At 36.4% G+C, this 23933-nt stretch overlaps 1 protein-coding gene across 3 annotated transcripts in view; it reads left to right on the top strand.

Annotated features, from left to right (window-relative positions):
* RICTOR (RPTOR independent companion of MTOR complex 2) overlaps window positions 1-23933 on the top strand; it is a 77335-nt gene that overhangs the window by 5342 nt on the left and 48060 nt on the right. For all 3 annotated transcript variants that reach the window (XM_069000823.1, XM_069000822.1, XM_069000824.1), the window contains exons 3-5: window positions 12560-12657; window positions 21224-21288; window positions 23448-23579. In XM_069000823.1, the coding sequence (XP_068856924.1) occupies window positions 12560-12657; window positions 21224-21288; window positions 23448-23579 (295 nt within the window). The remainder of the gene's footprint in view (window positions 1-12559; window positions 12658-21223; window positions 21289-23447; window positions 23580-23933) is intronic.

Below are 23933 nucleotides of genomic sequence, written 5' to 3'. Positions count from 1 at the left end.
TCTGCACTTGTGCTTGCACTTGTGCTTTCATTGACCGTTGTTTTGGAATTGTATAGTGCATTGTCCTGGTTAGATTAATAACACTTTTGTACCTTTGGGTTTGCTTCCTAAGCCCTGCTTTTATAATCTTAAGACTTCTCAGAACTGCTAAGATGGTGTGTGCTTAAAATATTTTCACTTTCCATTTCTTGAAAACAGGAACAACATTTTTAATGAAGGAGAAGTTTTAGCAGAAGAGCACTTCAAAACCTTATGACTTGCTTATCTATTGTTAATATTTCTCTAGGAATTGGGTACTACCATGTCTTTGAAGATCTGCACTCATAGCTGTCTTTAAAGTTTTTGTGTACAGCATCTCTAAATTTGTTTTTGTATGTGGGTTCTTTGTTCTTGCTGCTGTGGTCAGAGAGTAAAATGACTGTTCTAAGATCTTGTACTTTCTGTTACAAAAGAGATTTTTCTGTGATTTGGATCGGTGTCGATATACTGATCCAAATACCTTCTTAGGCGTTTAAGCAATGCTCTGTTTTCATGACATTCTTCAACATGCTTCCTTCCTCCCCAAGTGCTGAAGTATCAAAATCTCCTGCTGCCTTCTTCATATGTTCAAGTGTTTGTCATAAATGTTATTCAGGTTTTTTTCTGTTGCTTCCCAGTATCCCACTTAGATATTAGAGCAATGCTTACTTTCAGCATTTTTTTCTGTTAGAGCCTATCTATTGTAGAGGTTGTGTAAAGTCACACACTCCTCATCATAAATACAGTAAACAATGAAGCTATGTCAGTCATCTCCTGTCCAGAAAGAAACGCATTGCTTGCCCAAGCTGATGGCCTTCATGTATACTTAAGCAGTTACCTAGCAATCTCAGGATTTATACCCTAATAACATAGAAGAGATGCTTAACATCAGGTATTGTTATGTTTCTTTAAAGTGGGAAGAAGTGAAATAGTCGTAGTTAAAATTGCAGTTTTCCTACTCTTATAGCTATACAAACTCAGACACTGCAGCAGATGCTCGAGAGCAATGTTCAAGAGCTTTACAGGACAGCTTGAGAACTGATTTTGGAATGATGACTGACTTGGGGAATGAACTGAAAAGTCAGATAAGTTTTTCTTAACTTTTATAATAATAGAAACTCCTCCCAAGGTTTCTTTTTTAAAATAGTAAATGGCGCGAGTAATCTACTTTTAACACCAGCTACCTTCTTGCAGCTAAGACAAGAGCATGTGTCTTGAGGCTTGGATAACTACACAAAAGATCAGATAAAGTAAGAAGTTTGCTTTTCTTTGGAAGTGTTTTACCTGCCTGCAGGTAGGCAGATGCTTCTACAATAGTGCAGGTGAATTCACACACTGAGCAGTGAGTACTTCCGATACAGAAGGGTAGGAGACGTAACACTGCTACATAAGTGCTAGCTGATATTTGTAAAATTTGTAACTGGAGCACTTGTAACTGTCGTAACAAAATGTATCTATTCTAGTTTAAGAGTCTGTAATGTTGGTATATTCGTATATACTGCAGAAATTATCTTTTTTCATTTGCCTGTCATCTGGTGTGGTGATGGAAAATTTCAGAAGCAAAACTTCAGGATATGGTTAGTGAAAAGTGTATTCATCAAATCTTTGCATCTGATATAAAGGAGGTGCACTGGTAAAGATGCATAAATGAGAAAATGTAGTAAAAAAAAAAAAACAAACACAAAACCCAATCCCAAAGAACAAAAAAAAATTACTTACAGTTGTATTATTTAGTTATTTGACTGAATTTTGCTGTTAGCATGTATTTGAAAGCTTTCTAGGTGTCAGTGGTGGACTGCATGGGTTTGGGTAAATAAATATAGTGTGGAAGTCTCTTCACCTAAATTCTACCTGTCCAGCAATAGCCTTTGAATCAATGTTGTTCATTAATAAATCAATCTGAGTGATAGCCTTTATGGACATTTTCCTAAAAGGGAGACTTTTTTCTCTAAATGTACTGGTTTTGTTCTTCACTAGACTTCCCTAAGCTCATTTTAGTTGAACTACTATTTACTGCTATGGTTTTGGGTGCATGTGAGCATTCACTCAGGTGGTTGCTCCTACATAATTTCAGAAATACAGTTTTAAGTTAATGTATTTTATTTATTTGCTTGTTTACTAGAAATATGCTTAATTGTCAGAGATGCAAAACGAAAATTTTTAATTCTGTTTCAGTTGGAAAATGGTTAGAGAACATAATTTCATGCTGTTTATAAATGATACTTTCAGTAACCATTTAAGTCCAAGACAAAAAGGATGGCAAAATGGTAAAGATGATTGTTACTTGCCCATCTTTGAATTGACTCCTATGAGTTACCAGTCATTTGGCTGAAATGAAGTAAGTACATCTCTGTGCCCTATTTGCATAAGTTTTCATTGTGAAATTAACTACCTCTGTTGATTTAAGACTACAGAATGATTGGTAGAGATGCTTATTCAGAGAGTTAAGGTATTTAAAGCAAAACAATATGGCCTTGATTTATGGAAAAATGCACAATAATTTTAAGAGTAACAAAGAGTAATTTCATTAATCTCTTCATGTAAAGATGTATGGTGCAACACAGGGATTTTGTTTGGGTTTTTTTTAGCTGCATAGAAGATTGGTTTCCTGCATGAAGTGTACATAGACTATAAATAAATACATATATTTAAAAATAATTACTTTATAAAAATAGATGACTTTCAAGAACAGCTGTTGCCTAGAAATTACTTCTTTAAAAACAAATTATTAAATCTGTAAGTAATCTTACTCCTTTGTTACCTCCTGAGCATCAGTGAAGTCAGAATTTAGTTTGAGCAACCTCATATCTAGAGAATTTAGAATGTGTTCATCTCCTTTATGCAAACCATATGTGTGTGTCGTGGGTAGACTTCTGGGGTTTTTTTCATGAAGTACAAAAAGTGAAATAGAAAAAATCTTGCTGTTTCCATAAACGTGGTGTTAGCAGCTCAGTTTTTAGCTTAGCCTGTTACTGCAGTGGAATAGGTTTTTCTAAATTGAGATTGACCAATAGATTCGGTGTCCTCTGTCTTCAGCGAATTGTATTTAGATCATGTGAAATCTATAAATATGACATTTCCTGTCCTTTTTCAGGAGAAAGAGTAGAAGTCTTTAATGGTCACAGCAACGTGACTGTATTACCTGTGTGACACAAGGACCTGTCCTGTTCCTTAGTACGAGGGAATGAAGTCCACAACTACCATCAGACAGCGCTATTTTGAAATCTTCTGGTTATAGCATTTTAGGATGGGGAATACAGCACATCACATTTGCCACAGTTTAAATGTATGGTGTTGCAGTCCTTTAGCAGTTTGTGAATTACTTGTAGTTTCTAGTTGTGTCCCTGTTTTAATGTTTGAATTTGAGTATGTTATTACAGTGGTGTTTCCATGTTGTGCCAAATTGCCCTTCATGTCTTGATTGGCAAACTGGGTGATTCTACATCTGCTAATGTTGATGGACTTACATGTAACAGGGTGTTTCTGGGGACAGTGACTACTTCCTGACACCTTAGAGTTGTTAGTAAGAGCCATGTAGCATTTATGTTTTCAGGTTCTTGAACAAATTAAACTGATGCAGAGAAGAATCAGAATGCTAATTGAGAAAATAGTCCTATGATTATATTTCAGTTTGATAGTATTCAGAGAAATACGTGGTCAAAATTCTCAAGTGGTTTTGAAAGCAGATTTGCCTGGTCTACTCTCCAAACATTAGTTGCAAGATGTCAGAAAGGCATTGTGTTTTGTTAAAACAACTGAAAATTATGACCATCATGATATTTCTACTTCTAAAAATGGTGGCAGAAAAGAGGGAAATGAGTAGGAAGAGCTGAAGATAATTTTGTAAAGCATTACAATAAACTTACATTCACCATTCAAATTCATCACTGATGTTCTGGGAAATATTAATTTGATTTGTGTACCGACATAAGCAATTTTGTAAATCTGGGAAACGCTTTTACTGGCTCTTGAGTATAAGAACAGTTGTACTGGGTCACTCCAACCTTGGCAGTAGTTGATAATTGTTGCAGAGAAGAGAGCAGAACAACAGGGCAAACAAATGCATAGTCACACAGTTACGGAATGTTCCCCAGCCTCCAGCATGTTGACTCTTTGTGTTTTTTGTCTTCTTTTTTTCCTTTCTCTTTTTTCTTTTAAACATCTGAGCTTTAGAAAGTTGAGACGAAGTTCTTCCTGAATTTAACTGTATTCCAGAATTATTTATATTTGTGTATTGTTAAGTGATCATGATAGAAATTTTAAGAGACTAGGATTCCGGTTTGGTTTTAGTCATGATAATACGCAATAGTTACAGTTGCGTATCTTGTATAGCAGAGAGATGACATTCTGGTGGGATTTTTTGTGGGGGAGAGGTGGAAGAACTGGGAAGAAGTTTGTAATTCCCAAAGACTCTGTATATCAAGACTTACTGCTATGATTCTTGGCATCAACATTATGTCTACCTAGGAGTTGGGGAATAACTGTAAATTTAAATGGAGGACTAAATTAAGCATTTTCTCTCTAGGAATAGACAAGTTTATTTTAAATAACAGTTTTTTAAACATGCTTTGGTACCTTACATAGTCCCAACTAATATTATTTAATACTGTTTTCATAATTGGTCTTTGAGGAAGCTGTGCAGGACTCTAGATTTTGTATTGCTATAAAGCATTTAAAGAATAGTTTGTTTATCAAAAACTGTATGTAATTAATTTTCAAATCACCATTGTAGTTATCCTTTGGAATGGTCCTTCAGTTTTCTCTTTATATCCTGGAAAAGCTGTTAACATTTCAACTATGAAACCAATTTTCTAGAAGTTTTAGCAGTAATGCAATGCTGTTTACAAAGCTGACATACAAGATCACACATTGGGAATAATTAACGTAATTCCAAGGTGTGGGTGTAAGAATGGCTTTTCTACACATATAATCTCAGTGTCTTGGTTAGAAATAATACAAGACAGCATTTTGGACAGTGGTCCATTTTGGAACTGCTCTTCAAGCTGACTGCAACACCAGACTGTTTATTTCCTGCCACCTTTATCTGTACTTAGGAATATTGAAATTAAAAAAAAAAATCCTTTAATTTACAACATTTTATGCACATCTGCAGAAGAGAAATCTGTACAATCACAGTAGACATTTAAATTTTACTTACTTGTTTTCAGAAGCACTTGTGTGCAAGTCTAGATGTAGAGAATTAAATATGAAGGATTAGATGCCTAAGTAATCCTGATGCATGATTTTCTATTTATCTGAGGTTCTAGTAATACCTGAATCCTACCTTGAATATGCTGTCTTTTCCACTGCTTTCTTGTTCACAGGCATTTTTGTATATGTGATGGTTAATTTCTACTTCAGTGATGTAGGAAGACAAGTAGTTTTGTTAGTTTCTTTTCTGACTGCCATGAAAGAGAGGATGTGTGCTTTTTTCCGTATTAGTGAGCCAGTTTCATATATTCATAGCTTTCTTAAGCAACAAGGGTGAAAATAGTCTGAGTTCTTAGTTTTTCTTTGCTTTCTGTTTTCACAAACATGAGTTACTGGAATTTACCTATATTCAAAATAAAGTATGGTTCCCCCATGAAACTATGGGAATCAAACTAAATAAATTTCTAGGTGCATTCTGCAGAAATCACTCTTTAGTCATAGGTACTTTCTAAGGGGTTATTCTCAACTGTTAAAGCTTGATACACATGTGGATTTTTTTAATCTAAAATTTTCAAGTCTTATTTGGCAAAAGTTTTTACATCACATTATACCAGTGAAAAGTGAAAAGTATTTCCCACCTTACGGCTTCAAGTGTGGTAGCAGAATTTTAAGTGTGGTCATAGAGGATATCTATCTGGCTAGTATTCGGTACATTTTTCAACATAACTACATTAACTTGATACTACAAACAGACAGGTTTTTATGTTTTTACACTATAAATTGAGACATGCCTTCAGTCTAAACATGTATTACTGTGTTTTTGAAAATTACAGGTTGAATGTAAAGTGTTCATGCACTAATTTTTTGGAATCTGGCAAAATAGAGTTGATGTGTTAATATAAATAATACAGGAGTGATCTGTGTCGCAGAGTTTGCCTTCTTAATATAGCTTTCTCATCTTTCATATTCTCAGGTTTTCTGTGCAGTTTCCACCTTTTGAATTAGATGTAAATTAAGAATACTTTAATATCATAAAGATTACATAGTTGTCCTGATTTTTTTTTTTTTTTTTTTTTTTTGCAACAAGTCGGTAATGGTAGGATATGACTTATCATTGATATCTCATTTCATTAAAGGTCTTGATTAAAATGTGTTTTGGGAGGCTGATTACTTATCATATAGTCTTACATAGGCACCTCTAAGTAACTAATTTCTAATGTTTCACTGCTTTTAATAACTGATAACTCATTGCTGTTTCAGTGGAAGTGGAGAACAGTGCATTAATGTTTCTAGTTGGTGTATTTCACTCAACTTCCTTCATTTTGGCAGCTTGTACTTTAACAAGCTACTAAGAACAGCTTAACTATATGCAGTTGCATGGCTTTTACACTCTAAAAATATCTGATAAATGTAGGAGTGTATAGGAAGTTCACCAGGATTATCCATTATCCAATCATTACTGTGATTCTTTCAGTAAGAGGAAGATACTTCTCATGTTCTTAGTCAATGGTGAGATGCTTGACTGTAGGTAAGTACACCTTCCTTCTTTAAAGGAAGTATTTAGGATTATTTAATCTTTTATTTCACTTTTGGGGCCTTGTGATTCTAGTAGGTGTGACATCAGCTGCTAGTGCAGTCTCTCACTTGAGTGTTACTGTATATACATTGGCTACTGTGTACAGTACTGTGTACTGTTTCAGCACCTACCAAGTGATGCATATAATACACACTCCTCAGTTTGACTCATGCCTGACTTCGGAGTTACTGAATTATTTGTCTGCTAAAGCCTACCATTCTTTTTTTTTTCTTTCTTTTTCATTCACATGTGCATAACAGAACAGCGAATTGGCATGCTGCTAGCATACTGAACGTGGTCAAACAATGCTACTAAATCTGTCAGGCAAAAGGAGCCGTCACTTGTGCTAATATAGCTATTGCTGGTCCTGTTTCATCCCTGCATTAGATGGAGTGCTAGCTGTTTTGTGTAGCTGGACTTCTGTGGTATTCTTTCTCTCTGGAGAATGGGATCTGTCAGAATGCATCATGGTTCTCACTGGGGAAAAACAATGTCACAGTCCTGAAGGGGTGAAAAAATGAGCTAAGCCTTAAGAGGTCATGAGAGTTTAAAAACAAACAGCAACACAACATGGGAGGTTTTAAATATACATGCATCTGTGACATACATTTAGGCATAGAGATTCATATAGTTCTTGAGGCCGGAGTTTTAAAAACACGGGCTTGCTCTATGCTAAAGATTATAATTGCAAGTACAGTGTGTTAGTGCAGAGAATTGTGGGTGACAAATTGTGTTTAGTGTAACAGAAGTAAACAGAGCAACTACTGCTACCTCGCAGTTTTTGCTGTCCAACGAAAAGCAGACTGACAGAAAATGAGAGTAATGATTAGCAAGCTAAGCTGTTGCTGCTAGACACTAGTGGGCTGACTTGCAATTTTTATATGTATCAAGTTTGTAGATGACATTTGAGTGAATTGGGTTTGTGTACAGTATTTGGGACAACTTACCAGGTGTAAAGTATAGGTAAATAAAAAGATGACTTTTTTCTACTGAGTGTCATGTGGAACAGGTATGCCTTGCTTCCACTGTTCTACCTGTGAGTGGCTCAGTGGCACAGCTACTTTGGAGTGGATTTTGTAAGAATTTAATATTCCGTTTGAGTCAGTAACTCAGTAGAGAACTAACATAGTCAGAAGAACAAAAAAGGATTCTACTGAGATACTTGGCAGGATGATTTTATTGTGAATTTGAAGATGAGTGCTGAAGTAGTGTAAAGGATGATAGTGGGACAGGAGAGAGAAGGGAAGGAAGGGAAGGGGTTGTTCATCTTTTGGCAGAAGAAAGCTGGAAGATAGTTTAGTCATTTTGCACAGCTCCACTCTCAGAAGCACCATGGGAAAGAATGTGAAGATATTTGGTTGTTGCTGTGGGCCAGCTGGAGATCATAGAGTCATTTTGGTTGGAACAGACCCTTGATCACTGAGTCCAACTGTAAACCTGACATTGCCAAGTTCACCACTAAACTGTGTCCCTGAGTGCCATGTGTATGCATCTTTTAATTACCTCCAGGGATGGTGACTCAACTGCTTCTCTGGGCAGCTTGTTCCAATGCTCGACAACCCTTTTGGTGAAGAAATTTTTCCCAATACAAGTCAGCATCTCAGTAATAAATGAAGTGAGTCAGGAAAGCATAGACTTTTGAGGGGTCTTAAAATAGTAACAAGTAGCTGCTCTTCTTGCTTTTTTTTTCAGATATAAACCAGAAACTTCTGATGAGCTAGAGAGTAAGAGCTAAGAAATCCCTGCAGCAGTGATATGAACTGGGGTCCTTAAAACAACACGTTCAACACCAGTTAGCTCAGTTGGTTAGAGCATGCTGCTAATAACACCAAGGTTGTGAGTTCAATCCCTATGAGCCATTTACTGAAGAGTTAGAGTCAGGGATTCTCATGGGTCCCTTCCAATCCAGAGTATTCTGTGAATCTGTGAAACACTGACAACAGCCCCTTCTTCTCCCCCGATAACCCCCCCAAAATAAAAAAAAAACCTACCCCAAACAAACAGAAAACCAAACAACAACAAAAATTCTGTGTCAAGATGAACTGTTAAGCTTGACAATGAAATGTTAAGGCTGTGATACTTCTTTGGAAGATTAGTCTCTGATTTTGTGCTATGCTTTTTTCTATTTCTGCATTATTTGGTATTTTATAGTGCCTTTGTAAGATTTTGTGACAGGAACATAGATAGTGCCGGATCTGATCTGTGATAATGAGAAAGTCAGATAGCTTAGTTTTTAGATTCCAGAATGTATTTAGTCTATTTCCAAGCCCATTTCAATGTGAGGGACAGCCTAGCAAAAGACTGAATCGCCATTTTTGATGTCATGTTGGTTGTTTTAAATTCTTCTACATTTGTGGTCTGAAGTTTTTTAGGCCTGCTTACCTTCCTTACTGGCTTTACTTTTACTGAAAGTGAGTCACTCTTGAGTAAGTAATATAAATTTTCTACTTCTTTGTAATATATGCATTTTCAGAGGAAGGAAAAACAAGATAGCCAGTCTTTCCTTGAAGTTAGTATGTCACAGTTATTTTGTTAAATATTTAATGGGATACTTTTTGTGAGAGGGTTCTTCTGAAGTTTAGAACAAGACTTCCTTCACCTGACAATATTTGACTAAAAAGACTTCTGTTATTTTAGTTCCTTCTGAGGTAATATGCTATGAGAGAGGGTCTTTATTTCTTTACTGTCTTGTTTTTCTGCAGCAGCAATGGTTTTGATCGGATTGAAGTGTGAGACAGCTAACTTGCTCTATTTGTATTATCAATTCAGTTGTGGAAATGTCTGTCATGTTCTCAGTTTCCTCACAGTTTGTAGCTTTTGTTCCAGAGTTGCCAGTTTGCTTCAAATTACTTATCTGCTAATGAAGCTTCTGGGAAATACCTCACTGCCCTGCTAAGGGCCACAATCATGTCTTTCCTCAAACTTTTTAGTCTCTAAAAATAATTTTTTCCTCACTAGAAAGAGGACAGGGTGAGGGAAAAGTTGCCATAACTGCAGTTTCTCATGCAAAAATGGAGGAAAATATTTTTAGTATACATTTTATTTAGGCATCCTTATTATACAGATCTGTCATTGCTACATAACTGTTAATATGGGAAATGGTAGTATCATTGTGCCCTTATTTCTTCACATCCAAATTGACTGGCTTTTGCCACAGGGCAGCTCGCACACTTCTGAGTTAATGCCAGCTTTATCAGATAGCCGAATAGGAATGTCCCGTTGCCAAGTATTCGTAGGGTTTTACCATGCATATGTAGCCATATGCATCTTTAACTTTCAAAATTAAAACATACTTGCAGTCATTTTGGAAAGTTACATTGCTCTAAGACTGCTCACCTGGGGTCTTTCTTGTGGCATAACGGGGAATTCTATAGGTCCAAAAGTGATGTGAGCCAGGGAAATTCCCACACGTTACTCAAGGCAGGCCAAAGCATAGATATGAGCCAAACTGTATTTTCAAAGAAACCAGATTATGAGGAAGTTACTATCCTCTCCTGTTATGTTCCCTTGAAATTAAGGGGCTATATGATATAAATTATTTGTAGTGCCATAACTAATCCCAGCTACTTTTTTTCAGTGTGCCTCATCCTTTAAAGTGTTCAAGTCAGGTTAGATAGGGGTCTGAGCAACCTGGTCTGTGAAAGATTCCCTGCCCATGGCAAGGGGGTTGGAGCTAGGTGATCTTTAAGGTCCTTTCCAATCCAAACCATTCCATGATTTTATAGCTTGCGCTGTTGCAAACCTCTTAAACTGAGTTAAGCCCTGGAAAAGCAACTTGTGCAGAGGAATCCTAAACCTGGGGTAGATCCAGTAAGATTCTCACTGTCTCTTCATTTCTGTGATCATATCAAAGATTTTTTTTCTTTTTTCCTAGGTATTCAAAGAGGTCCATGCACATATTCCAATTTAAATTCAAAGTTATTAGGTATCTGGTTTTGCTGTGCATACTGCTCAGCAGTGCAAGATGGCTGTGTCTGTACTCGTGTATCTGATGGTTGACTTTGCATATGCTGTGATTAGGTTTGTGGAAAAGGATCTTTCACATCAAGCGGGTGCTAATAGAAATTGATGCCCATATTTATATTTAAGAACTTACCATGTCTGCCCAAAATCTCACTGATCCTTTGTTTGAAAATTATCACAATTATATGGTGTAACAGCAGCATGTCTCTACATGTGCTAAAGTTTCGTTGTAAACACCATAGTCAATACAACTGATTACCTTACCCTTGAGTAGGCATCTAGCAGCTAATCAAGCTAATGGCATTTGATTTCATTGGCTGATAGACAAAATCTTCATTGACTACAGTGGGTTAACAGGTTTGTACACATTAATTGGGGTGCCTACCTGTAGGTGTCATAATTTTAAATAATGTCTTGATTCCTGATCATGATGCAAGTAGAAGTCTCATCTTGCCAAACACATTCTGGATATATCCTGATAAGATTGCTACTTATGTTTGCTTTTCTAAATTTGTTGGTTTAAGTTTTTAAACTACAGGAAGTGATGTAAAAGCATGGTTTGTAGAGAGGTAGTGAAGATGATGCTTTCTTTATATCTCCAGTGCTTGATTTCCTTTGCATAATGAAAAATACACAAACATACTTTGAGGAGGAACAAGAAGGTAAAAGACTATGTATATGCCACAAACTCAGCTGTAGCTCTTCCATTCTGCAGTAGGAGGCAAGTTTTTCTTACTGAAGTGTGGGACACCACACATAAAAGCTCTCTCTTTGCTGCTTTTTCTAAAGACTTCATTTTATGTAATGCAGTTATTTCTTCTTTTTGGTAATATATTACTTTCAATGGTTTGCATCTTCAGGATAGCCTGGGTTTTTCATTTATCTAAAACTGCTGATAGTATTGTTGTAATACCTAAGCTCAGTGTCTAATCTAATGCTCCATGAGAATCCTGTGTCAAATATGTCCCTTTAAAAACTGCACTGCCACAGTACCACTAGGTACAGATCTTACTGCAGTGTCTGTTGCAGTACCTCCCTAGGCCCAGCCTCACTCTGTGCTGCTTGTTCCGCTCTGCCTCAACTTCATCCTTAATCCTAGAAGTGGGACAGGAGTGTCTCTTCTCTTCATGGTATTTGTTTTCTGTTTTCCAGCAGAATGGAGGGTCATCAGTTGGTGTGTGAATACTGGTTTGTGGGGTTTTGTTGTTGTGGGTGGGGTTTTTTTGTTTGTCTGTTTTTGTTGGGATGGTGGACCATTAGGAAAAAAGGAGAAGAGATTAAGTCTTTTCTTTACCTTGTAATTCACTTCCCATTTCATTGGAAAGGCTATTTAAAGTTTAGCATCATTATGGAAAGCAATTAATGTGGAGAGAACAAAAGAGGTCCCATCTTTCCAAAATCCCACCAACCCTTTGTCTGGAGGAAAAAAGGAATAATGTGGTGTGCCAGTACCATGCTGTATTTTTACATCTGTCTTTCAACTTACTTTGTCTTTAAATTACAAGGGGATTAAGGGTAAAGTTGTTCAGTTACAAGATGTAGGGATTGGCATTTCAGAAGCTAAATGGATTTCTCTGTCAACTGCAAATCTAAGATACTGATTAAAATCTGCATTAGAGTGTCTCTCTTCCATGGCCTTTAGCATTTTTTCGACAGAACTCAGGTATGCCTGGTTTCTGTCCCTAGCATAAATCAGATTGATGCTTCTTGGAGCAAAAGTGCTCTTCATCCCTAACTGAGATGAGGAGAGTAACTATTATATTTACAAAACTTCATGTTGAATGAATGTTTAGATTTTTGTTCTTTTTTTTTTTTTTACTGTATCTCCTAATACACTGTTTTCTTTTGCAGACCCTTGTGATAATATGAGAGAGATTCTCCAAAATGTGGCCAAATTACAAGGCGTGTCAAATATGAGAAAACTAGGTCACTTGAATAATTTTACTAAGGTAAGAGCTCAAATGGTGTCATAGAACAAGTGATGTGATTGTACAGGTAAAATGTTTCATATTTACTGTCAGACATTGGCTGGGACGCTAATGAAATTGCTTAATATCACAGAAGTGTACTTGAAGTCTACATGCAATGGGAAAGGAAGGTATCAAATAATGACATGCAAGTATGTGAATGCAGGGTTATGCTGAAGTTTGCATACCTGTCCTGCTGGCTGAATTTTTGTAGTATTTTACTGCTTAGACGGTGGAAGTATCTCCCAATGGGTTAAGTTGCATAACTAGAGCTAAATATTTGGTTCCTGCTCTGCAGAATTGAAATAAAAAATGTAAAATGCCAGACTTTGATGTAAACTGATTGAGTATGGTGAGGATGGAGGACTGTATCAATGCACATTATATGCAATGTTTTGGAAACTAAAAGAATAGGAATTGTCAACTTTGACTGCAGTTTTCATAGTGAAGATGATTTAAAGGGTCCATTTCTGGAATATGTCTGTGTTGATGATTTTTGATGTGCTTGTTCCAAATCATGGACATGTGACAGGTACGCGCTGAGAATACAACAGATATATTGGAAGCTGTCATTGTGAGCTGACGAGGCAAGAATTAAAAACTTACTGCAGGATCAGGGTGTAAGCTGAAGAAGGAAGCCATGAAAGATGTTCAGAAAGACAGCAAGTAACATTTTTTTGGGTAAAAGAGAAACCTGTGGAAAGAAGCTGAGAGGACTCATGGGAGGTGGTCAGGGAGTTAGGGAAGAGGTGTTCATTGTAGGATGGTGAGTGGTTGTGGTTGGACCAGTGTTCCATTTATCAATGCAAGGGAAACATGTGTTGCAGTCAGTGAGGCAGGAGACATTGGAGCTTCAGTGTGAGCCTTACCCAAATTGATGGACTGATAGAAGGATGTGGTTGTACACCTTTCTGATAGAGATAGGGCAGCACACCTGAAAATTAAAACTGATTTCCTATGACTGAGGATGGATCCTGCAACCAGTAGCAGCCAAGAAATAACATAGTAGAGGAGAATTTGGGGGATAAAATAAGGTTTAAATTATGGTTGCAGATAAGTTACAAAGAATTGAGTAAGATTACCAGGAGTCCGGTTGACATTTTTGAGCCACTCTTGAGTGAAAGAGTGAATACTCAAGAGAAGATGTGGGAAACCATTTGATAGGAGAAGGACAAACATGCATGATAACATTTGAAGTAGGCATGTTGGCTGTTAAAGGCAGTCCTTGTGAGATTGACCGCTCAGTGGTAATGTGTAAGATTCATGTGAGTACTGAGAACAAAATCACAGTAACAAATACATTTATCTTCTAATGCAATAATAGCAAATCTGTAAGTGCTGCATTGTCTGGATTGGTTCAGAACATGTGTAGATGCATAGCATTCACTAAGGAACTGAACTTCATCCTGAAGTCTCTTCTTTGGGTCATTGCCTTGTGTCTATCAGACATCAACCATTGACAGAATGCTGCTCTTTTCACTGAGATTCCAAAATGTGTTGCAAAAAAGCCCTTTATTCTGCTAGAAAAGTCTAATGCATAGCTAGGTTTCCTTTTTGTGAAGGTCTGGAAACTTCAAAATGTGAATGCTTCCAAATTCTCTAATTGTCTTAAAGAGCTGGATTAGGCTTGTAGATGCATGGTTCGTAGTGAAAAGTCCATCTTTGAAACTATGGATCTTAAAACAGTGTCAATTTTGCTATGAAAAATCAGATGTTAAGCACCCATAACTGTGGAAAACTAAGAAATACACCTATTGTAATTAAAAGATGAACCAAATATTCTTTTTCAAAGATAGTTTTGAGAAATTGTGTAATTCCGTAGTTGAATATTTGAAGAATACTTGGGGGTTTTGTTAAACCCAAGGTTGAAAATGGAAAATACTTAGAGAAATGGAAGAACGGTTTTCATAAATTGCACTTAAGACTGGGAGGAAATTATGAGTTTGTGAAAAGCAACTTAATAAAATTAAATATGATATTTGAAGATGGAGACTGTGGTTCACAACCTGATTTTGATTCTAAGTGAGAATCCCCCTGCATAAGGGAATTATACTACTCAGTTTAATATCGGACATTTGTTCTTATATTCATCTCTCTGGAATATGTGCTTTATAAGTGTATAACTTAGTGCATTTGTTTTAAAAACTCTTCCTATTTTTGTTTGAACTGTAAATGCAGTTATGAGAACAGATTAGAAGTTGCAAATTGTGCTGTATTGTCTGCCTTGTGGTTGGAAAAATTCTGTGTTTTTCATTCCAGTGGTTAAAAGTGAAAGCCTGGAGCTTGGCGAGATGGTGTTATTTCCTTTTTGCACTCTGTTCTTCTACCACGAGTTAGTATAGTCTCAGTTCCGCCTTTGTGAAAGAGGAGTGTGAGTAAGATTGATGTGCTAAGGGCTGAGGATGTTTGCATCCTGTCTTGGAATTATAATTAATATGAACTTAAGTTGTTTATAAATTGTTGCATTTTGTGGTCCAGTTTTGAAGAGCTACTTGCTATCTGGGGTATTTGTACTATGGACAGGGAAAGGACCTTTGAAAATTTCTAATAGCATATTTCACATAAAATAATATGGAAAATCTATTATTCTCTTGCTAAGAATATTATTATATTTAAAAGAAAACATCTGAACAAGTCTAAGCAGTTGCTCCCGACTACCCCATGTATTTCCTTCAAAGGCTGCAAATCCCACTGTTCTAGTTCTTTGGTCAGGGTAAGCAAAATGGTTTTATCACATGGAAACAGGTAATGTAATTAACTCCAAATTTCCTGACGACGATCATTATAGACACCAAGTTTTGTATTATTTTCAGGATATCTGAGTTGTGTTACGTCCAGGCTTCTTTACATGAAACTGGACTAGATTTTTAAGGTGAGATCTGTTCCCTTCACCTCCCTTTTTTTAAGGAGAAGGAACATAATCATCCTGTAAAAATTACTGAATTAGTACTGAACTAGACTCCAGGGTTTTATGTAGAAGTTAAATAGTTTTAATTTTTTTTTTTTTAATAGTAATGGTGATCAGAAGTCAACAGGAGTTACTAGTTCATCTGCAGGAATGATACAGTAAAGCAGATACTTTATATGAAGCTTGTATGCCTAGGTGCTGTAACTCCTTTTTCATTGCTACTTCCCTTTAAGAGAAGTGTTAACTAGTTGTGTTCAGGTCTGCACAGCACTCATTATTACTGTGCAAAGTATGCTTTATACATGATATTTATACATGATATTGAACTTGAATTTCATTGGTCAAGTTTTTGCTAGTACTGCTTACTGGCTAAGTCATTACTGTTATAAGTTCTTTGCTCTTTATCTGCAGAATGTGGATTGTTTTTGCCCAACAAGACCACCCACCTTAGGCGGTCTAAGTTTTCTGTTTCAGGAAATTAGCATTCCCAGTCTGGTGATGCACAGGCTGTGGAAAGGTATGTTTAGTTCTGAACTGCAGCAGCAGCAGACTTGGAAATTTTACCTGCATTGAATCAGAACACACTCCTCCTCTGCTTCTTGTCACCTAGTAAGTGAGGCTGGATTTTTGTGGGCAAAAACTTTTGTAAAGTACTGCCTCGATCTATATTCCTTTCAAGCCACCCTATTTAAGCTAATTTATATTCTGACTTGAAAATTGTTTGAGGATTTGACCTCCACTAAATGGTTAGTGACACTTTGAATTGTCACAGCATTTCACAAGTTTGGTATATGCCTTCAGCTCCAGTAAAATGAGTAGGATTACCCATCTTAATTTATATGGCTACCTACATAAGGCAAGCACCTTGAAGTTTCCCCACTTCTGCTGATTAGTATCAAAACATCATGGTTACTTCTTTGGGGTTTTCCCCACCTCCATGAGAAGTAGTAAGTGATAAGTCATTGAAAACTAGAAGAAACTGTGCAATCGCATTTACCTAGTGGAAAATACCTTTGTGATTTGAAGTATATATTTATAATCCTCTGTTATAGGAGGTTTATCCCACTGGGAGCTTCTGAGAGATCCTTCATACCTTTGTAAAACTAAAAGGGTATTTTAATAACAAGACAAAAAAAATCCACAGATGTTGTAGGAATTTGTTTGTTTGTTTGTTTGTTTTCAAAAAGAAAGGTACTTCTTAAAGGACAAAAATTAAGCAATTTATTTTAGATATAAACTTAGCAATGGAACAGCATCAGTAATACAGTGATATGGAAAATTATGTTTTCAGTCTGTTCAAAACTAATTGTTGTTATTTAGTGAAGCTCTGCTGTTCTGCTCTGTATATCTGTTAGCTTTTGACCATGCTGCTGACTTACTAGGATGATATGGATTGAGTGGGTTGGATGTGGATATGGCCATAGAGGCTTTCACGGATTGTGTCCCCGATTCATAGTCTATCATTTTAGAGTCTCAGCTGTCTTTTGCAAAACCCAGGTATATTAGACTGAATATACTGTCTGACTGTAACATTTTTCCAAGTAGATAAACCACTGTGGGAAAACCTGAAACCTCATGATGATGTAGCAGATAGGAGCAGAACATGTTGCTTAGAGGCATTCAGTGTAACAAATGTGTCTAAATCCAGAGTCCAGTTTCAGTAGGCTTCTCTTAAGACTAGCATGTACAAAGTAGTCTTCTTTTAAATATAACCAATGGTGGCTCAAACTGTACTTCCAAAGTTATAAAGCAGTAATTACATTCTGGATGCATAGAATAATATAATATTTTTACCTAGTAATTGCTGTGGCTATTCTACTAAATATAAATTTGAATGGTCTCAAATCTTCACTCCACTTGTGTATGCTGTTGACCTCCTATGGTTTTGTTGTTCTGAGCTACTGTTTCCAAGACATGTTGGTATGTTACTCATATTGCTGTGACTCATCTGAGTAGTATGAAAAACTCATAGCTGACAGTAAACATGAAAAAAACCTTCACTGTAAGTTAGTCACTGTCTGGCTTAATGTACGTACCATTTTGTCCTAATATGTAATCTTATCCTCAATGAGTCTTTGCTATGCCCAGTCATTGTGTATTTTATCACAAAATTTTAATTTTAAAGTGGACTCATTTGCAGTTTTAACTCACAAAGTATACTCTGCTTGGTTTTGTTCCTATCTGTATATAAAATTTATTGCGTATATTTAAAAATGTATACTTTCTATAGATAAGATGTATATATGGAAAATACAAATAGTATAAAAATATAAATAATTTCATAATTCCAGGTATTATATGGTAATCCATCACCATTTTAATGAACTATGTCAATGTATAGCCAAAGCTAGATTTTAGTATTCTGGTACTACTTGCCTACAGAGTTATGCTATAATGGTATGTATGTTAATTGTTAAATTCTACAGTCAAACATACAACAGTTACTTGGCTTTGTCAGGAATCCAGCCATCTACAAAGATCACTGCATTTGGGCCAGAATCATTGATCTGGGTAATGTTGTTTGAAGGTGAAATTAGAAGAATGCAATAAAGTTTTTTTGTATTATACATTTAAGGCCAGACATTTATAACTTAGCAAATACCCAAGGAATTGGGACCAGCTGAACAGTATCTTCATTACAGCAGCTTCTTTGACTATTTTTCCCCTTTTCAAATTTACAGAAATCCATCCTTACCAGCCCAATGGTTTTTTTCCCCCTAGATTAAATAAACCAAATGGCTCAGCCTTCATGGGTGGATTTTCTACCTGCCTTGTACATTTTTCTGCTACACTTTTACCACTTTGCTCTTAAAATGTGTCACACAAAATTTTGTTCTTGCAGTTTTGAGAGCAGCCTGTGAAATGGAAAAAGTCTTTTAATCTCAAACATAATGCAGTCCTTTTAGTATTGATCAGTACTAATAGAACCTTTTAATTCCAGAGATAAAATTTGTTTTCTTTTTTATTTGAAATTAACATTCTGAATCTTAGTTTCTGGACAGTTTGTGTTTCTCTGCTGGCCTACTTTCATTTCGTATGTGTCTATTAATGTGTGATATCCTGAAGGATATGATGTTCCTATTATCTAGTTAAATCTTCTTAATGAATTTCAGCACTCCTTTCAAGTCACTGAAGTATTTTTGAATTCTGATCTTCCTGTCCATCTTTTAGGCCCTTTTCTATCTGGAACATACATAAATTACGAAGAAAGCTAATGCATAAATACTGGTGGCTCATTAGCGGGAGCATAAGCTAGTAGCTATTTTCTTTTCTGTGGGAGAAATATTTCACATGTATGCACAGACACCATCAAACACTTCTATAATTATTACTGTCAAATTCAGAAGTTTATATACAAACAGCAGTTAAATTTGATGAAAGTTTTAACTCATCAGGTTACATGACTGTGTTTGAATTTCAAGATAAGGTTAAGTTCTTTTCAGCATCGGTGAAGGTGTGTGCAGTGGGAGCACATATATAGATGCAGACAGCTGGTATTGAGGAGCTAATAATCACTGTATGTATTTGGTGAGAGGGCCAACCAGACTAGAACTGGTCTGGTGAACTGAATGCTTTTTAGCAGTGCAGCAAGTTAGATGGGTTCCTGGAACATGTCAAATGCTTCAGTTTAATTTCAGGACTGCTCAAGATGCAAACCAGTGATAAGTGTGATGATAGGAGATGAGCTTCACTAATGCACTAGTGCACACAATAGTGGCTTTCTAAAACATGGGGTTTTCCTACATCAGAATTACAATTCTATGGTTTTTTTTAAAGTAGGAAAAATAGACTGTTGAGGACATTCTGTTATGTTAAGTTAGGATTTCTCATTTGTGTCTAGGGTGGAATGCTGGGGAGAGGCTTAGACGTATAAATGATTAGCCTAAACAACTACTGATGTAACTGTCTGAAACTGAACAGTGTTTTTACTCACTATCTTCTCGCACTGTTTTGCTTACACTCTGCCAGCCAATTTTTACAGTTCATAAGATGTCAATAGAAATGCCAAAGCAGCAGTGGTAGCCTTAGGCAGTCAAACAACATGGCATAAAAATAGATTGATGTTAGGAAGTGACATACTGTCATAACCAGTTAATGCATCAATTGTCTGGTTTTATTATCACTTAAATTTGAAAGATGGTTAAAAAAGAGGTTATGTAAAAACTTCCCTTATGTTTTATAATCGTCTTTGGTTAAGAAAAATGCAAATTCCAAAATACTTCAATTAACTTAAATTATTTGAGCCCAAACATGGAGCTGATCCAGGCCAATTTAATAGTCTCTTATTAACAGCCTTAAATTTCAGCATTATCACTAGGTATTTCTCTTGAAAAACAGTTTTGTAAGATGTAGTGTGATCCTCGAATGAATTTGTACTTGTTGAGCATAAACCTAAGTACAGTTTGAATTTTAATGATCTTGCTAATAAAATGGGTTTACATAAAAGCAGAGCTTCGCTGCAGTATGCTGTTTTTTCAGATGGAGGTCAATGGTAGAACTGAAGCATGGAACACACTAAATATTTTAACTTACAGGAGCCTTGATGTTAATTTTGTTTATTATAAATTTCTTATTGTTAGCAGTAAATACACATAAAGAATGTGTCACAGGGTTTGATATATTACAGTATTTTCAGAGCAGAGGTAATGACTAGTTAGCACAAATACTTCCTGAATTCCTCACTGAGGAGAAACTTAATACTGCGCTGACTTAGAACTGAACACATGCCTGTTTTGAAAACGGAGGACAAAGTGCAAGGCTATTGCAATCAGTATTAGTCACTTGAGTTTTTGGATGTGCTTGGAAAAGTGCTTTGGGATTTGGACATGATAATATTTTATCATTTTAGCCAGGGATAGTAAGTGAGATTGCTAGGAATTTCTTTGCTGCTCTGCCAAAGAAGAACAGCATCAGCCCTTCTTACAGAAGAGATTGTTTTCCTTTCCTCAAGAGGCTAAAACACTGGCAACCTAGGTTGCTCTTTTTTGAACATGGTTTTGGACTTAAAAACTGTGCTTGTAAATCTTCTTTGTTCACAACGACTACATATGGTTGAAATGTCCAGTTTGTGACAGTTTATAGCTGCTTTTTGTGTGCATAAATTCAACCTTTGCTCTGATTTTTCAGAGGTACAAGTTCTATAAAATGGATGGCAGGCCAAGACCAAATGTCGGTTACAAGACATTCGGCAATGCCTTCTGATTTTTTGTACTTCTACACTACTGTGACAAAACATAACAGTGGACCATCAGTGTCAGTCTTTGTTTCAAAACTCTTGCCTGAGCCCCTGCAGATATGCTTTCATTTCAGTCATTTTTGCTCTCTGCTCAAGCTACTAGTTGCCCAGCTAGCAATCTGGTGCGGAAAAATGGACTGACCAGTACACAACTTAGACAACTGTGCAACCTTTTTTTGGTATGAGAATTGACAGATGAGTCTCAGTATCTGATGTGTATAGGAACAGAATATGGACAGCAGAAATTCTCAGGGAAGTCTGAAGCTGGTACTCTCTCCCTTGCTACAAATTAAATTCCTTCCTAAATTAAATGCTTTTGAAATCATTTCCCAAAATCCACACGGTCATTTTTCACAGTCATTTTTGGAGAGCTATAAGTAATGGATATTTTCTTTTATTTTCAGCTTCTTTGTAATACTGGCCATGCTGAAGAAAAGCTAGGTTTTACCTATGACAGCATCATAATATGGTAAGTAGTAGAGCACTAGAGCAATCCTAGAGAATGTCAGTTGTTTTGGTGCAATTAAACTTCTTTTTTAATTTTGAACTAGTGTTTTGTATTTATAATGTGTTCGGAATTTCATAATGCAAGCAGATAGCCTGCAAATACTTTAATGAGTAAAATCAGAAATACATTATTCACTTTTGGGCAAACAAGAGAAGACCGCCTTCAAGTTAGAAGTGTAGATTTCTACAGTATATTCCTCACAGATGTAAAGGTACCTCTGAATATTTCAGTACTTGTAGAAAGCACTTCTAATAAAAATGTACTCCTACAAAATACAGAGCATATTCTTGATATAGAATCAGGATTTAAAGAACAGTATTTTGTTTTGTATTGGTATGTATATGTCCATGTAGCACTGCTTTCTCTGCTACTGCAAAGCACCGTGTATATACATTTAAGTGGAATTCCTATCTATTTTGTGGCCATTTCTGACTGTCAAATATATCTACATGCTTATTTCTACACAAAAATTGGTAAATTCATCTTTAGGACCAGCACTGGTGACAAAAGCAAAAAAGATCTAATATTTAATGCATTTCTCTCTTCTTTCAATGTAGATCTCACTTAAGAAAAAAAGCTTAGAAAAGCTAATTACTCTTTGAGCAAAATGTTGGGAAACCTTGTGTAATTGGTTATGGAGATGTTGTGAGTCATTTTCTTAACTTGAACTGTTGTCTTTATCTTTTTGACAAGCTTTATGTTTTCATTGCATTTTCACTACTTAAAGATAGTGACACATATCTTTTTGGTAGCTGTTGCTTTTGAATGTTGAATCTCACAATAGTGTTGTTCTTTGTAGTGGTTTCACTGTGCCAGTTCTTTAACTGGTCTACAGCTTCCTCATGAGGGGAGGAGGAAGGGCAGGTACTGATCTGTTCTCTCTGTTGGCCGGTGACAGGACCTGAGGGAACGGCCTGAAGTTGTGTCAGGGGAGGTTTAGGTTGGATATCAGAAAAAAGTTCTTCATCCAGAGGGTGGTTGGGCACTGGAACAGGCTCCTGAGGGAAGTGATCACAGCATCAAGCCTGACAAAGCTCTAGAAGTGTTTGGACAACATTCTCAGGCATGTGGTGGGACTCATGAGATTGTCCTGTGCAGGGCCAGGAGTTGGACTCAGAGATCCTTGGTATCAAGATTACCCCTGGTATCAAGCCCCCCTCCCCGGCTGGAGTTTGAACTGATCAAGAGCAGCCCTGCTGAAAAGGACTTGGGGCTGCTGCATGAGTCAGCAGTCCTATGTCCAGTCTTGAAGTCCAGAAATCCAGTTATGTCCTGGGCCGCATCCAAAGCATCATGGGCAGCATATTCATATTACAGGAAAGATGGTCTTGAAACAATTCCCTACTTAGTGCTGAAAGTAATAATCAGTTCATCTTTATTTACAAATGACATGGTGGCCTTTCTAGTTTGTCTAGGTAACACCTGAGAGTAGGCTTCTGTTGCAGTGATTTACCCATGCCAATTAATCACCAAAAGATTCTGAAGATTTTTTGCCTGGAGTAGCTGATTACCATGCATGACAACCCTAGGATAAGAAAAGAAAAAAAACAAGCCCTTTGTAGAAGTAGAAATTCAGTCTCACTGGCTGAAGTATTTACATTCTTAGATGTCCGGTGAAAAATCCTACTAGAAAATGTCATTGGGAGATTGCATGTGGTTGGGGAAGAGGGACGAATCTCTTGAGGGCCTTCAAAAAGATGGTGTGCTACTTCATGCTTTCTAACTCCCATTTCTAGAGTTCTTCCATATTTTGTTTCTTCTTACCTACCTTATTCTACCTGTTAATTTTCTTGGACTAATATTGTGCTCAGCTGTTTTGTCAAATAAGAAATTGTGTACAGGTTTTTTTGGTTATGTGTCATTTCATGGATGTACAGGCTGTTACTTGGGGGAAAAATTGGTTTGTAGCTTTTTCAGATTAATACATTGTCTACATCTGCTGACCAGTATGAAGGCTTGCTTTCTAGGTTGCAGATGACCTGAAAGTTATAAAATAACTTCAGAACATTATTTTTTAAAATCATGCTATTTGTAAATGAGTGAGTAGTAGCTGCATGTCAGATGGTGAAGTCTACCTGCTGCCTAATAATTGTTTGTCCCTCTTGTTTTCTTCATTGTAGTCTGAGGTTAGCTTTACTAAACGAAGCAAAAGAGGTGCGAGCAGCAGGATTGCGAGCCCTCCGCTATCTTATTCGAGACTCCAGTATTCTCCAGAAGGTGCTAAAGTTGAAAGTGGATTATTTGATAGCCAGGTAAATTTGCTTCTTCTTGTAAATTGTGAAGTTGTAAATCACTTGCTTTTTCATGGTTGAGACAGGTGAGAAGTGTTTTCATATTCTCTTATGTTCTTAATAAGTAGTTTTGTAAAAGGCATTTTTCTTCAGCAGAACAATATTTCATCACACTCTAATCCAAATAAAATGCTGTCCTGATATATGACATATTACAAGTAATCCAAAGAATTTCTTCTTTTAATCATAAATGCCATTAACTATAAATTAATAAGTTTGAAATGTTAATAATTTTCATGTCTTAAGTTGTATAGGAGTTGTTTGATTCTTTGTATTATCACAGTGCTGCAGAGCCTTCAGTACAAAGTCAGGGCT

The sequence above is a fragment of the Aphelocoma coerulescens genome, assembly GCF_041296385.1.
Source record: "Aphelocoma coerulescens isolate FSJ_1873_10779 chromosome Z unlocalized genomic scaffold, UR_Acoe_1.0 ChrZ, whole genome shotgun sequence".
Classification (NCBI taxonomy): Eukaryota; Metazoa; Chordata; class Aves; order Passeriformes; family Corvidae; genus Aphelocoma; species Aphelocoma coerulescens.
Note: the sequence above shows the minus strand (reverse complement) of the source record. Positions and strands in the feature narration are given on the sequence as shown.